This window comes from Mytilus trossulus, chromosome 4 (assembly GCF_036588685.1).
Source record: "Mytilus trossulus isolate FHL-02 chromosome 4, PNRI_Mtr1.1.1.hap1, whole genome shotgun sequence".
Lineage (NCBI taxonomy): Eukaryota > Metazoa > Mollusca > Bivalvia > Mytilida > Mytilidae > Mytilus > Mytilus trossulus.
This window is the reverse complement of record NC_086376.1, coordinates 63764356-63780556: the sequence shown is the minus strand read 5'-3', so window position 1 is coordinate 63780556 and position 16201 is coordinate 63764356. Positions and strand designations below refer to the sequence as shown.

The 16201-nt window shown below is 32.1% G+C and overlaps 1 protein-coding gene across 1 annotated transcript in view; it reads left to right on the top strand.

The window, feature by feature from the left end:
* Positions 1–1290: 1290 nt before the first annotated feature.
* LOC134715746 (putative ferric-chelate reductase 1) overlaps positions 1291–16201 on the top strand; it is a 35875-nt gene continuing 20964 nt past the window's right edge. Inside the window, exon 1 of the mRNA XM_063578145.1 lies at positions 1291–1422. Within this exon, the coding sequence (XP_063434215.1) occupies positions 1296–1422 (127 nt within the window). The 5' untranslated portion in view covers positions 1291–1295. The remainder of the gene's footprint in view (positions 1423–16201) is intronic.

The window sequence follows — 16201 nt, the reverse complement described above, 5'->3', positions numbered from 1 at the left end:
CCAATTTAAATATACTGTTTGTTGCTAGCACATTCGGATTGAACCTGATACTGGCTTACAAACAAACACCATTGAAGGTACATCATTTATTACGTAACCGGAAACTCAGCATATTGTATATATATCTTTACAAAGGGAGACAAGCAGTTCACATACATTGTTTCAACATATAACAGAGTTATCTCTCTTTCTATACTCATATACTAAAGCATACATAGCAAACACTACATTGACGAGAAGAGATATTTCTCCTCGCCTTGTAAGAAGAGCCAAAAGTCTCAACTACCTTATCAGTTTCTACCGCCACTGCGGTAAAACTTACATTTTCTTCAATGACCTTATGGTCTTCCGTATCAAGTGCACCGCTCTCTCGATACGGTGTAGCCATCCCTAACGGAATGTCATTGAGTTAGGCGTTAGCCATGCTAACTAAAATAATAAACCAACAAACCTTTAAATAATTTGAAAAAAAAACGTCTTTACTCAAAAAGAGCTAAATTGAAAGTCAATCAATTGTATCCTGAGGTACACGATGTTACCTAAGGGAATGCGCAGTAAGGTATAACCTGGATTGTAACATATTTTATTCAGGGTGTACTTTAAAGAGCTGTTATTTGATTAGAATTGAAGGTCAAAGCATTATTATATCTCACGAAAATCTTAGAAAAATAATCTATGATCATTTCAAAAAACATTTTCAGTGCTAATGAGCCAAACAAGTACTTTTAAACTTATAGTGCATATGAGCATATTAATATAGAAGATAAATCAATACTTTCTGCCTAGGTGGGTTTGGATGACTTTTAAATAAAACAACCATGCATGAAGTTAATATATAATTTTAGAAATTCGTAATTTTATGTTATACAAGCATGGTATAGATTATTATATTTTAAAATGTACACACACTTGCATTATTAGCTCTTTATATAAAGTAAAAATTGAGAATGGAAATGGGAAATGAAGAAAGCCTTATTCCATCTTTTTGAATGAAAACCTTTTCATTTATATAATGAAAATAATAAAAATACTTAAAAATTAGCATGCAAAGTAAAACATTGTAAAACTGCAATGAACAACAAAAACTAACACAAAACTGTGACGGTCAAACTTCACAACAAGAGGCGGAAAACAAACTTGCGTTTATAAATATTTAAAACAACATCATTTTCTTAATTTCTTTTCCGAAAACAAAACAAATATAGCTTCCTTGTTATCATTAGTTAACCGTTCTATTTCTTTTCCTATTTCTTCTCATCCAATGATGTTATCTGAAATGTAATACGATAAGGTATATGTGTGTATATATCCCTCAGCCGGCCCTCATCACTACACATACATACTCGCATACATCAGTTGCTAACATGTCACACAAAGGATGGATATTGAAAGTATATGGAATTATTTGCTGTTGTCAATTAGGTAAGAAGATTAGGTTATACTGTTTAGCAAGTGCAGAATTCAGAAAGCGAAAATAGTGTTAAGAACGACTTCAGTATTATGCATATTTTGATATTGTTTATGATTGCCCTTAGGCTACTTGTAAAACAATGTATTAACGAATTTGTTATTTTTATATATTCATATTTGTATATTTCGCCAACGATCCTCGCAGAAATTCCATGCAGGACCTGTCTATAAATGTCCACAAATCAATATATAAATGAACTTTCGGTACCCTTTTCAAGTCGTTAACACACATCTGATTGTTTTATATATATATATTAATCCTAGTATAAATTTCATGCAGAAAACAAGTTTAGTGTATTATAATTAAAACAATGGTATTTTAATGTTGTAAGCGAGGTTGTAAGCTTACACATATTTAAGAAAAAAACGCTAAGAATTTTTCTATAGTCGTTCAGGTTTTATGAGGGAACAGCCCCCAAATTCCCTGCTTAAAATTTATTTTCACTGGTATAGACCGTTTCAATGCTTCAAAACGTCATATCTTACTACTCTGTGGTTCCTAATCATGATCAATCATTGGTGGAAGAGATAACGGCTACGAGGTCAAATATCTTCAAAGTATTATTATGTATTATCTCTCATATTAAATATTCAATGTAAACTAAATAATTCTAAATTTTATTTAAACTGTAATATCTAAATTATGTAGATGGATTATCAAAAAGAGCGATGTGTCTATCATAAATTTTGCATTTTTTTTAATAAAGCCTGATTAATACTACACATTTAATTCTTTTAGTGGCTATATTGTGTAAATGAATTCCGTTACAAATTACATATTTGTATGATTTTTATTTATAGTATATATTTTATAACTGATATAACTGACGCCACACACATAATTGTATTGGTTAAACATGTAACGTATTAGTAAACAAGTGGAAAGGAAAATAATATCCTTCATTGTTTATAATAACCATGATAACTGCAATATATATATTATTATAATTATAGTATAAAGGGAAGAACAAAAAAAATGCGAAAGCAAATTTACTGATCTAACATTGTTGGGTTGATGTTAAGGCGAAAGAAAATTTACAGATCTAACATTGTTGGGTTGATGTTTATACGAGTTGTATGTACACAATATATATATATTTATTAAGAAACTACCCCCTTTACAGCGGGGGCACTTGCAGGCAGGTACCCACAAATGCGCCTGAGAGCATATACAATGAATAATGTACTATGAAATAACATACACATATGACCATATCAAAGTTAAACCAGATGATTCGCATGGCGCAGCTTTATACGACCGCAGAGGTCGAACCCTGAACGGTTGGGGCAAGTATGGACACAACATTCAACTGAGCTGGATACAGCTCTGAATTTGGATTGTGATTAAATAGTTGACACAGCATAGGTTTCTGACACAGAATGAATGTGGTCTAATGAACTTAAATAATTTTTTTGGCTTTTGGTCAATTTACTATGCTGTTGAATATTAATCCTCTCAAAGAAAAAATATTTGAAGAAATTTTCTTTTTGAATTCTGAAATCTGAAATGAGAAAATAAAATTGACCCCACCCCAATTTTGTTTTCACGTCCCTCTTTCCCTTATTCCAAAAATGATCTCAATGAAAATTTCTCATGGCCATGATGGAGTTTGCAACAATAACTACTCATTTATAAACATCATAAAATATTAAAATATAAAATGTCATACAGTCATGGTTAAATTAATATTGATCCATAGTTACTTCTAAAAAAATAAATGGGGAATGTGTCCATTAGGACACAGATGATGCCCTGTTAGCATATAACGCTATAATGGGACATAACTCAAGAACTCTATAAGTCAAGCTATCAAAAATTGAACTTAAATTGAGTTTAGAGGCAATACGCATTAAATACACATTTCATTAAATTTAGTTTTAGACAAACAGGCACTAAAAAAAGTCTTCAATGTTTCCACTTGTAAAGGGGCATAACCCTAGAATGGTAATCATAGTGCTTGTATATTGAATGGTAAAAACTGCTTTAATTTATCAGTTGGCAGTAAAGTGAATATTGCATTGTATAATGTATTTGATTTAAGTCAAAGAAGAAAATATACAGCCTTGGTTTTAGGTGATTCAACAACCATTCTGGACAAAGAAAAATAACTTCAATTTATTGACTTGAAACTACAAAAATGCTTGTTTTTGACCCCTTTTTGGCCTCTTATTCCTACACTGTTTGACCCAAAACCCCTAAAATATATCTCAGCCTTTTACGTATGGTATTACACATAAGGGACCATAACCCCTAAAATCAATCCCAAGCTTCCTTTTGTGGTTATAAACATTGTGTTAAAATTTTATCTATTTCTGTTTACTTATACTTAATTTATTATCCGGAAACCATCCGTCTTCGGACGCAATCTCCCATCAATCTCCCATACAGACAGAGTTATCGTCCTTTCCTCCTCAATTGACGATGGGAGATTGCCTCAGATTGAGGAGGAAAGGACGATAACTCTGTCTGTATGGGAGATTGCTTCGGACGACGCTGACGACGACGACCACCACGTGATACCATTATACGGCCGGAATTTTTTTACGGTCGTATAAAAATTAATTCTTTTTAAAAACAAGTCATCATTCATGTAAAACATAACAACATTATATATTAATATAAAATATCAATATTTAGAGATCACATCAATTAAGTTGCACATGTAAATCACATTTATCTTAATTTTCTAAAATTGAAGACCTGTAAGTGTACATTTCACTCAACATCTTTTTACTAAAAGTGTCAACATGTTTACAAACATTTGGATCAACCTTATAAAAATATTCACCTAGCAGTATGTTTATTTTTTCGTAGGACGGTAACTCTGTGAAGCAAACGTCGTCGCGGGGAAGTTACTACTTTGGTACTCATTTGTATTGGCAAAATACTTATTTCGTGTAGGAGAATATTCAGAACATTCGAGAACCAAATGTTCGCCGGACTCCTCAGATTTGCATGAACACATTTGCCAAATGGGAGTCTCGCACATATTCATTCTATACTAAACTTGATTCATGGGTAAACAATTTGTTCGTGCTAACAATTATAACCCTGTAGACTAAAAATCGAGCAAGTTTGACAAAAAAGGCTGTTTACCAGACGCAAGGTTGAATTTGAAGAACGCTTTAGACTGCTTTTATTTTTTATAACTTGAATCAATGTATTAGTAGAACCACAACGCTTGGGTATATAATACAGATATTTTATTTATTTTTTGTTGTTGTTGATCAAAATATTCAATTTTCTATATTTAAAATAAATATCTATCACTTCTGTAGTTGTTTCACTTAGTTTCAAAACTAGGCGAGACATGATTTGTTTCTTAATATGGATAGTAAAATTTTGTATTTTCTCTAAGTCAATTAAATCACTTGAAACTAGGTGAGACATGCACAGAAGTTATAGATATGTATTATATAATTATATATAGAAAATGTAATCGTTTATTCAACCAAAAAAACTAACTGTATCATATGTACCCAAGCGCATGTGCGTAAACATGTATAGTGTAGAACGGTTTCATGTTTTTGCACAAGCTTATTTCTGTCCAGACGAATGACTAAATACAAACTTTTTTGGGGGTTTATAAATATCTTTATGTTCAAATAAGTCAATGATCGTCAACCAAAACTAAACATAAAATGTTTAAACGTAGCCATTTACAGCAGTCTGTGTGACATTCGGTAACCCTCGGTAGTATCCGCTACTCTCCGTCTATGTTAGATGAGGGTATGGAATCGGCCGAGTTGAGACGAATGTCTGTGTGATTGGTTGATTATTCGGTCTGTCGTCGTCCGTCGTCGTTAACTTTTAACATTTTGAACTTCTTCTAGAGAACCACTGAATGGAATAAAACCAAACATAGCATGAATGTTCCTTATGAGATGTTGACCAAGTGTTGTTACTTTGTAGCCGATCCATCATCCAAAATGGCCGCTATCCGGAGACTTAGTTTAACATATGACCCTATTGGAAATGCATCTAAATGATCTATTTTAGAGAACGACTGAATGGAATGAAACCAAACTTAGCATGAATGTTCCTTATGAGGTGCTGACAAAGTGTTGTTACTTTGTAGCCGATCCATCATCCAAAATGTCCGTCATCGGGGGGCTAATTTTAACAAAGGACCATATGGGAAACGCATACAAATGACTCCTTTTAGAGAACCACTGAATGGAATGAAACCCAACATAGAATAAATTTTCCTTATGAGGGGCTGATCGAGTGTTGTTACTTCGATCCGTCATCTAAGATGGCTGCAACGGGGGACTTAATTAAACATAGGACCCTATGGGAAATGCATACACATGGCTTCTTTTAGAGAAACACTGAATGGAATGAAACCAAACATAGCATGAATGTTCTTTTTGAGGCGCTGACAAAGTGTTGTTACTTTGTAGCCAATACATCAACCAAGATGGCCGCCAGTGGGGGACTTAGTTTAATATAGGCCCCTTAGGGAAATGCATACAAATGATTTCTTTTTGAGAACCAATGAATTGAATGGAACCAAACATAGCATGAATGTTTCTTTTGAGGTGCTGGCCAAGTGTTGTTACTTTGTAGCCAAATTTTAACTTTTTTATATGATTTTAAAAACCCAAATAAAGTCCGGTTAGCGATACAGGCTCTTGAGAGCCTCCAGTTTTATTATTCAAAATTGAATTTAACATAAGCTTTGTTGATTTTTTTCTTTCTAAATTATGTCAGTTAAAAAAGTTCATATAACATAAAATGCGTATTTTATTAATTGATTGATTGATTGATTGATTCTCTTTATTTCCTCCATTATACTGAAGATTTACATTTTATAACACAAATATACTAATTACAAGTAATGAACAACATATAATTACAGACTACAATTGAAGCACACACAAACAAACACAAAAAAAAAACAATGTTACTAATATATATGTATATCTATATGCTACATTTGTTTAGTTAAGATATTTCAGTGTCCAAAATTAAACCTATGCTCAGATAATTCGACTTTAAATTTACCGTACAGATGAAATATATGATCTGCCAAGCAACACATCATGTTTCCCCAGTTGTCAGAGTTCACAGATTGCATAAAATCTGTAATACCACCAAGTAAGGTTACGATTATATCGCTATCAGTTTGCTGAAAAAAGCGTACAGATTCCTGGACTGGTAAAACATCAACTATTCCGTAAAACATGCTATTTCTTGCATCCAAAAGTTTTTCACAATATAACATTAAGTGTTGAACGACATCTGTAGAATAACAACCGCACAAAGAGCACTGGCCATCCTTTATTGCTATTGAGCCAAGTTTTACTATGACTAATAGTTTATAATTCAAATGCGGATAGACAACGGCAAGACGTAAAAGTCTGTGAATAGTTAATTTGTTTTGAATTTTGTAGTAACGACAAAGTTCTGGTCGACACTGTATAGATGCTTTCCAAATATTTTCTTCACGGATTTCAATTGATTGATTCACAATTTTGGACCATAGTTTTTTATCCGGGATATACAAGTCATCCATGTAACTCTCAAGAAAGGAATGCATGTCATATTTTGTTAGAGTTTTTATTAAGTCGTATGTTATAGAACATTTATCGGATTCACCAAGCAAAAGTTGACTAAGACGTAGAATAAATAATTGTTTATGAGTTGTATTGGATTTAGCTCTGAGCAACCGTCCGAGGAACAATAGTTTGAATTTATCGATGAGTCCTTGTATAGACCATAGTCCTACAGTACTTGTACAAGAATCAGTAGGCGATCGTTTATCTAGACCCAATACAAATCGTACGAAGTATCGTTGTGTTTGCTCTAACATTTTGGTTTCAGCAAATGTTAACGTTCCCCAAAGCTCACACGAGTAAAGTGCAGTTGGTAACACAATACGTTTCCAAATAGTGGTATTTGTAATTGAGTTCATGCCACTCCGATTAAGTCCAATACTGTATAGAGAATGAAGATTCATTTTCATCTTTTTACACGCCTTATCAGTACGATCGTATGATTTCATATTACTATCAATCAAAGTTCCAGCATAAATAATACTTTGCTTCATAGGGACCTTTGTTTCACCCAGACAAAACTCATACTTGGACTCATTATGTTTTATAGTAGTTTTTGCTGGTTTGAATAGAAGGTGAGTGCTCTTAGTTGCGTTGTATTTCAACCGCCATGTATATGCATATTTATTAACAACATTCAACATTTGTTGTAAACCAGATTTCGTGCCACTTAGTAAAGTGGTGTCGTCCGCTAGTAAAATTGTAGGTATATGTATATGTCCAATCATCAACCCACAGTTTGTTTCCAATAGTTGAGTGATTAAATCGTTGATGAATAAAGCAAATAGCCACGCTGACATAACTCGACCTTGTCCTACACCTTGTTTTATAGGAAACACCTGACTATTTAAACGGTTATATTGTACATGTGCAGTTGCTGTCTTAAATGACATATGTATTATTTTCCAAATTTTGCCGGTAATTCCAGCATTCCATAATTTAAACAAAAGTCCGTCTTGCCAAATACGATCAAAGGCCTTTTCGTTATCTAAGAATATTGAAAAAACATAAGAGCAACGTTCGATATAGTACCTTATTGATTCTTTTAATGTATAAATAGCAGGAATTGATCCATGTTCCTTTACGAAACCAAATTGTAAGCCATGAGGTACGACATTGTTTATATTTTCCAACACATTTTGAATACGACACAAAAATATCTTTTCTAAAAGTTTTCCTAAAACGGATGTTAATGTCACAGCTCTGTAACTGTTGGGATTAGTTTTATCTTTATTACTCCCTTTATACAGCGGAATAATAATGCCATGTCTAAAACAAACAGGTAGATATTCAGTTTTCAAGATCATATTGAAAAGTGTACACAAACATTTAATCACTTGATCACCGCCATATAGTATATGTTCGTTAGTAATACGATCCGGGCCCGGTGCTTTCCCACACTTTAAAGTATTTATTTGTTCCCGAATTTCTTCTAAGGTAATTTCTTTTTCAAGTTCTGGAATAGATGCTTTATCACTATTTTCAAAGTATGTTTGCACTTTTGACGTAATTTCATGGAAAAAAGTTTCATTAAAACATTCAGTTGGTTGCTCAGAGTATAGATCGCGAAAATATTCACCCCATAATTCACATATACTACTATCGTTTGTAGCTTCAGTACCATTGTATGACAACTTTGTAGTTGATGGACCGCTTTTTCGCATACGGCGTACTCGTTGATAAAATTCGCCAATATCCATTTCAGCAGCAAGTTTTATATCCTCGAATTTTTCCGCTTGCCAAAGTTTTTCAGCGATTCGTTTTCGCTTACGAAATTCTCGTTTTTTATTTTTATAAGATTCGCTGCTATATTTAATACAAGCTTCATGTAAATCTCTTTCGTATATATATATACTTTAAATCATAGATCCACTTCGATGTTTTACATATATATTTTGTTTTCGTTTTTATATTTATAAATATGCTTAAGTGCTTTCAGGGGTTTTATTTCCCGTGAAGGAGGCAAATCAAGAATTAACGAGTTTGTCTAGTCTAAAATTTAATGCAAATCATCGCGTCATACTTATTATGTAATTAGTTATTATGTAATAATATTAAGAGTCATGTTATGATGACAATGGATTTTTAGATATTGTTTGTATAGAATATGATATTCTTTTTCTTTTTGAAAGTCTGTAAAAATACAATAACTTAATAGAAATTGATAGGTTTGCCATATAGGCGAGTGACATTTTCAGAAAAGACGCTTAGTTAGTGACTTTAATGCACCCACCTAACACACAGCTGATTTTTTTTAATATGTTATAGTATAATATCTGGACTTCCATTTTTGGTCGGTCGTAAAAAAATCGTACGGTGCAATTTTTGTAAAAATTAAGTTAAAATCGAGAAATAATTCCAAATTGAAAAATGACCTACAGTGTTGAGGCGTGAAAAATCAACGTGTACCTTTATTTACTGTTGTCACAATGCAAAAATTATGTACGTGCAACATGTCAATGTATTAAAAAATACTTTTCAAAAATGAAAGAAGTAATTTTTGCGAGAAAAAAAAAAGATTTTTGTAACATTTTTGGATTTTTTTTTATAAAAATAGTGCCAATTTTCATATTTTTCTTCATTTCTTAGAAATTTGCGGCTTGCAACCCAAATTAATGATGTTCATATTATTCAAAAGTTCTTACTCGTTATATACATATAGTTATCACTGTATAATTCTGGATTTATACACTTTTACACACTCCCACTTTTCAATCAAATTTCCGAAATCGCTTTCTCTGTTAATTTCCCTCAAGTTAACGGACCTAAACGCTTCGAAAAAGTGTATGAATAACCTTGACTTCAGGCATTTTTTTGGTACCAATATTACGCAAAGTATTAAAAAAAAATCAGGGGACCATAGAAGCTGAGATTTCAACGTTTTTTTAGTCTTGGTAAAAAACCAATATCTTATTATTCTTGGTCAATTTGCACTATTAGTAACAAAAGGCAGAGATTATGAATAAGTATTGATAAATACTTATTTCTTAATTGGATCAATGCACATTTTAGTTTTTGCAACTAAAAGTACACAAAAATGTGTCAAATCTGATATTTTCTCCCATGAACTTGAACGTGAGATATGGCCACCTTTTAAATTTCCTATCGTTTTAACCATCGCATACTGCGGTAGACTTATTGATGATGCCAATTTTGTCAGTATTTTAGAGGAAGCATGGTGTATGTGCTAGGACCACGTCAAGAGCTTGTGTGTTGAGATGCTAAAAATACTTAAAATATATAGGGATATCTATTCATTCAGTTGATAAATTTTGAAATCTTCGTAGATACATGTATTTGAAATGCAATAAATGTTGTTTTATGAAGACGAAACGCGCGTCTGGCGTACTAAATTTTAATCCTGGTACCTTTGATAACTATTTACCTCATGCGTATATCTTACCTAAGTCGTATTTTAAATAGGATTACGTGTTTTTAAATATTCTTCGAAAATTTACTTGGTTCGAGCGACACCGACGAGTCTTATGTAGACGAAACGCGTGTCTAACGTAAATAATCGATCATAAGCCTGATATCTTTCGAATTGATTTGTTATATTATGGTTGTCGTTAGTTGCTTTTTATGATTTTTGCTTTTGTTTTTAGTTTAAACCATGAATCAAGCTTTTGGGTATCTAATTAAAATTGTTTTAGAACCTTTATGGCTTATTATACAGTGTTGGCTATTGCTTTAAGTCCATACGATAAACTATAGTTGTTTACCTCAAAGCTTTAGTCTCTCGTATACAAAGATCATAGTGTCCTTTTAAGCATACTAATCAAAGGTACTGGGCTTATAATATGATATATTCAGGCTTCTTGTTCTAAATACGGATTAACAATTGAAGAGGACTAATGTCAGAGAGTCAAAGATGGTCTGACACTCCGTTGTATTCTAGACATGGAACAACTGTGTGCTGTTAGAGTTATATAACCAGTGGGAATTATGGTTGTTTATTGTGCATGTATATTTTTTTTTATCAAATATATGTTCCTTTACCAGCAGTTCATGCTTTTCCATGCATGTCCCTACAGCTCATCATCTATCTTTGTTCCTAAGAAAACACTCTTTTAACGCTTTGGAAATCACTAATAGAATCACAAATTAAACAAAATTAATATTGACACGTCTACAGATCGGTGCTGCAAGAAAACTCTAAAGTGTCCGAAACCAAAAATAAGTATGTACAAGTCTAATCAAGAACAAGCTACATATCAGACTTCCAACCAAAAAGATTGCCATCTTGTCACGCCGACAAACGAGTGCATCATCATTCAAACTACATGTTCTGAAAGCTAGCAAAAAAAGACATGGCGTCATATAACAAACAAATACGACAGTAGGTTTACCCATGTATGAGAACGGATGACAAAAGTGGTCTTGAAACGTCATACTTTCTTCAGGATTTGATGAATTTGTTCTTTTGAAGGAAAAATATATGCATTAGGTAGCTTGTGCATGTACTGAAATCATTGTAAGCCTCTGTTATTGAGAATTATTTCAGTAACAGCGAAGTATCAGGAATTGTTCCACTCCATTAAAGCAAAAGCTTTACAGGCTCAGTTTTAAAATTTGAATTTTAACTGTCATAGAATCATATTCAAAACAGTGTGGTCCTAGCCATTGATTGACGACCTAAATTATCACATTGACTGGGACAGATTAGGTGAACGTTTGTCTGTAACGACCACTGTTCACTTCTTACTTATTATAGAATTTAAACAGTGGGGTCACCAAAGGTTCTTAACGCCTTTAATAATAAAATAATTCGAAAAATTATTCAGGAATAACCTTTATGTTTTGATTTATATTATTAATATAAATCAACACATCGTATTATTCCGGATTCGTTTTTCGAATTGCTTTATTTAGGTGTTGAGAACCTTTGGTGACCCCACATATTCAGTGTCTTTAACAAGTACATAGTGAGCAGTGATTGTTACCGACAAACGTTCACCTAATCTGTCCTAGTCAATGGGATAATTTAGGTCGTCAATCAATGGCCAGGACCACACTGTTTTGAATATGATTCTATATTGTTAAAAATCATAAAATTGAAAATTGCATTATTTGTAATAAATAAGATATATTTCGTTTCCTTTAAAGAAATAGATAATTCACAGAAACTCCTCTAGAATGACAAAAAAAACTATATATACTAGGTTTAGCCGAATTAAATCCCGCAAATTCCACCTTCATATTAGTTGATAAATACCTATATACATATCTAAGTTTTGAATACTGGTAAGAAATCAATGCATGTTTGCATTTTTTAACTGCAACCCTTTTGAGTGCACAAATGTAAGTGAAAATAAATGCAGTCGTAATAAAAAACATACGTTAACAAATTACAGTGTTTGTAAATTATATAATTATATAAGGAAGTATATCGTTTTTTTGGTAAAAATTATATATAAGCTAATGGTATATTTGTAGAAAAAAAGTTTGAATATGGTTTAGTTATTATTAAACTTGATAAATTATGTTTCAATTCATTTGATGATACTTTTAATTGTTTCGCTTATATTCCACATGAGAAATCATTTTTTTTTTACCAAATTTGTTAACATGATTTCCATGAAATTATTGAAAATATTGTTCTTGAATGTAAAAGTAAAGGTTCAGTTATTTTATGTGGTGATCTTAATAGACGTACAAGCGAATTATATGATATATTAGAAACTGATGATTTAGACCGGTTAATAATATATGTCGTTGAGTCAGATGATATCCCAAGTATATTTCTAAATGGCGCTCTATAGACAAAGTTACAAATGTATTTCATTTTTTTTACATAAATAAGGCCGTAAGTTTTCTCGTTTGGATTGTTTTAAATTGTCTTATCGGGGCCTTTAATAGCTGACTATGCGGTATGGGCTTTGGTCATTGTTGAAGGCCGTACGGTGACCTATAGTTGTTAATGTTTGTGTCATTTTGGTCTTTTATGGATAGTTGTCTCATTGGCCATTTGGCACTCATACCACAGCTTCTTCTTCTTTTTTTTATTTTGGACGAAAGTTGCTAAATACGAAATGCGCATCTGATGCAGAAAAATTGATATACCGTTAATTTTATTACTACCACTAGGTCGATGCCTCTGCTGGTGGACTATTAGTCCCCGATGGTATTGATCACCAGCCCAGTAGACAGTACTCCGGTACTGGCATGAAAATACGGATTTTTTGTTATTAAAAATTGTTGTTACAAAATGTTAGAAATTATTATAAATTAAGAAATTTATCTCCCTCATGCAAAGCTCTGATTCCTTTTACAGATTTGGCTATACTTTTCGGACCTTTTAGATAACATCTTCGCTAGCCAAGGATTACGATCCACTCCCGCTAGAGCGGATTGTAACCCTTGGCTAGCGAAGATGTTTCTCATCTTTTATATAAACTTTGGATTTCAAATATTTTGGCCACGAGCATCACTGAAGAGACATGTATTGTCGGTTTCTTCCTTGAATGCCAACATTTTATATGTGACCTATTCCTTTAATGCCAACAAAAATATTTCAATGGATGTTTATATAATAACAATAGGTGTTTTGAGAACTATCCAAATGTTTTTAAAAGTATAAAATATTTAATGAACTTGATAAAATTGCAACATTTTATTACTTTTTGGTAAGAAAAATGGTAGATTTAAAGGTTAAAATTATTACATATATTATGATTTTTTTAATAAATGAATTCCTTGCTTTCTATTAAAAAAAGATAATTTGGGAATGGAAGTGTTTATTTACATAAGACTAATTAGATATATCAAAGAAATTTTAGTTGAATGCAGATATTTAAAAAAAAAAAAAAAAAAGAAGAATATTAAAGATTTATTCAAATCCATTAGTTAATATAAACTATACGAAGATTTCAATTGAACAATTTGGTTAACTTTAAAAATCATCAGAACTATTTTTAAAATCTATAAGTTAATTTGATAACTTCCAAGCTGGAAACGTTACAAGGTTTAAACAAAATCCATAAAATAGGGTAACAAGAATTCTGATGATTTGTGACCATAACAAATCACCTTCACAATGTTATTCTATGAAACCCTACTATAGAAAATTCTAAAAGTTTCTACGGAACTAGATACTAGCTTGTGATCATAAACAAGGTTCTATCCAAGTTTGGCAGAAATCAATGACAGTTTGAGAAAATTATTATCATTTTAAAACCTTTTACCACAGAATGAATATTTGTGGAGGCCGCTGCCAACTACGACGGAATGTAGGATGGCTATGTATCGCTTTTTTTTTTTTTACAAAAGTTGGAGGCTCGGCAAAAAGGAAGAAATATCAAAAACAAGAAAAATATCTGAAAAAAACTAAAGAAAATAAAACATAGTAAACTAACATGAGATACAAAATTTCAAGAAATTCCATCAAGTAATATAGGAGAATATTACAGCACACACACTGGCAACTATAATGTTGAAAACTAAACTTTGAAGAACAAAGAGAATTTGAGCAAACTGGATTTCATGACAATATGCACATGTTGACTTTGTTTCATTTTAAGATAACAAATCCATATTTATTTAAGTACAAATGCAGTAACAGCAACAAATGATTTTCAAAAACTTGAAAAACATGAACTTGTTTAAGCTACCTGTATTTACCTATCTGTTTAATTAGTATGATTGTTTTGATAAGTATTCACTTTTGTTGTAGACAATATTATTTTATTTATTTGTAATAACTACTTGCACCTATTCCATGAACGCCAACATAATTTTACAGGTAAATTGTCAGTAGATCAAAGGATGTTGGCATTCAAGGAATAAACCGTATTGTCGGAATGCGCATCTGGTGCAGGAAAATTGGTACCGTTCATGTCATTGCTACAGATGTGTTACAATACGGGCTTCACGATTGCGAATGGTCGACTAGGTGACGATTGCGACGGCAAATTTACGTTATTTTTGTCTAAAGGTCAAAGTGTTTATGACTATGTTCTAGTGTTTCCAGAAAATAACAATAGTATAGCGGACTTCAACGTTTTGCAATTTAATGCATTTTCCGACCATTCACCGATTTCTTATGATCTTCGTCTATCCCCCCCGTTTGTAAACAAGTAATTTTCCAAATATACATACCATTATAAAGTGGGACACGAGTAACGAATATGATCAACTTAATTCTTTTAGAACACAGTGAATCACTTTTGACGCTCGTAAATAACTTTTACAGCGAAGACGATGTGAACGATGCTGTAAGGCAGATAAGTTGTGTTTTGTATGACAATGCATTTAAAGTATTTGGGAAAACCATATTCGTAAACATTTCGACAAATGCGAACAGACATAATAATGAATGATTTAATGCAAACTGTGTCCTTGAACGTCGAAAATTTTATTCATCTCGTAATTTGAACCAACGTCATTCTACAGACACAAATCGACATTTATATATCTTAGCCAGGAATAGTTACAATAAGACTAAACATGTAGCTTGAGCCAGTTTCAAACGTGCCTAAGAACTTGAACTTTGCAAAATAGCCAAAACAAACCCACGGAAATTTTGGTCAACAGTAAAGCCGCGAAAAAAATCATGACAAAATGTTTAGCTGATAGTGATTTTTGTTGCGTTACTTTGACCAATTGCTGGGGGAAGACCCTCCAGATATATGTGAAGAAGTTATTGGTCTAATTGAAAATAGCTCGTTTTTGGACACTATTACAATAGACTCTTTAGATAACGAAATCTTGGAAGATGACATTAAGCGTGCTATAAATAAACTGAAATCTTAAGTCTGCTGGGAATGATTCTATTATCACCGAAATGTTGTCGAGCTCCTGGGTATAAATCTTTTTTTTTTCTAATATAGGATTTCGCTTTATTTTTTTTTATATAAATGAACCTTATTATATACTTAAAAGAAAAATGAAAAAAAAATTGGGTCACGGTTCATTTCAGCTCACAAATGCCTCTGGAAGAGGCATACATTTTTGTTAATGTCCTTTCTTAAAGACTTTCTGTTGAACTAATAGGAGAAAAAGAGGTAATATCGAAATAAAAAATAACCTAATTACAGACATCGCTTAAATTTTACAATTATTAAGTTCATGTACAGCTTATTTGATAACAATAATAAAAATATAGGTCACCGATGAGTTAAAAAAAGATATTTCAAATTTAATGCCAAAAATGGCATTTTTGCACCAAAGGGAA